At 40.1% G+C, this 1,183-nt stretch overlaps 1 protein-coding gene across 1 annotated transcript; it reads right to left on the bottom strand.

Moving 5' to 3' along the window:
• Positions 1 to 203: 203 nt before the first annotated feature.
• LOC138872756 (uncharacterized) lies at positions 204 to 950 on the bottom strand. Its single transcript, XM_070151175.1, has one exon. The coding sequence runs from the start codon at positions 948 to 950 to the stop codon at positions 204 to 206; it is 747 nt and encodes a 248-aa protein (XP_070007276.1).
• Between the last annotated feature and the right edge of the window lie 233 nt (positions 951 to 1,183).

The following is a 1,183-nucleotide window of genomic DNA, read 5'->3' as shown; positions in this document are numbered from 1 at the left end:
TCGTAGCTTAGGTTGGCCCCAATATAGACTTTCCTTTCAGGCCATTGTGTAAATAACTCTACAGCCTCCAGTTCTTCAATCATTATTTTGATATTTTCATTTTTCTCTGGTCCTTGAATGGAATCGGGCCTTGAGTCCACATCTGTTCGCCCTTGTTCAGTTGAGGCTTGTGTTGTGGTATTCTCAACTAGATTCTGTAACTGCTATTTTTCTTTGTTTCTCGTATTTGAATCTGCTACGGAGTTGATGTTCCTGGATGTCTGTTGATCCCCACGAATTTGACATATTCCCCATAGTGATGGAAATTTAATGACTTGATGCAAGGTAGACGGAACGACATCCATCTCGTGGATCCATGCTCTCCCGAGAATCATATTGTAAGCCATTTCCATCTTTACCACCTGAAATTTTGTATCTTTGACAACCCCTTCTGCGAATGAAGTATGTGTTACCTCCCCTTTCGTCACAACGCTTGAATTGTCGAATCCAGACAAAGTATGCACCTTTGGTACTAGTTTATTTTCGGCTTGCATCTCGTTTAGTACTCTTAACAGAATAATGTTTACAGAACTACCTGGATCAATCAAAACTCGTTTCATATTAGTATCATGTACAAATAGAGATATTATCAGTGCATCGTTATGTGGAGTTAACACGTCATCCGCATCTACATCATCAAATGTAATACTTTCTTCCTCCAACACATGTCGGATCCGCTTCCCGTGGGTGATTGTAACTTTAGAGACCTTATTAGCTGCGGTATATGTCATGCCATTGATTTCCTCGCCCCCGCTTATAATATTGACGGTCCTTTTTGGAGAAGTAGGTTTAGGGGGCTCCTGCCTATTCTTCATGTATGCTTGCTTACCTTTCTCACTAAATAATTTGGTGAGATACCCTTGTTTTAATATATGGTCAACTTCACTTTGTAATAATCTACAATCTGCCATTTTATGACCATGATCGTTGTGAAATTCGCACCAGTGATCAGGATTGCGCCTGTTTGGATTCGATCTCATTTCTTTTGGCCATCGTACCTTATCTCCCATGCCTCTTAATATCGCTACTAACTCTGAAGTGCTGACATTAAAATTATAACCACCAAATCTTGCCTTCAAGTTTCTATCATCATCTCGAGTTTCTCGTGTGTTTCAATCGTTTCCAAACCTTGATGAACCTGACT

Source organism: Nicotiana sylvestris, chromosome 7, assembly GCF_000393655.2.
Source record: "Nicotiana sylvestris chromosome 7, ASM39365v2, whole genome shotgun sequence".
Taxonomy (NCBI): Eukaryota; Viridiplantae; Streptophyta; class Magnoliopsida; order Solanales; family Solanaceae; genus Nicotiana; species Nicotiana sylvestris.
The sequence above is the reverse complement of the archived record's forward strand: the minus strand, read 5'-3'. Positions and strand labels throughout refer to the sequence as shown.

Bases quoted from the DNA above. Each gene is read 5' to 3' on its own strand.
- LOC138872756 (XM_070151175.1), bottom strand. From the start codon at position 950: ATGGCAGATTGTAGATTATTACAAAGTGAAGTTGACCATATATTAAAA.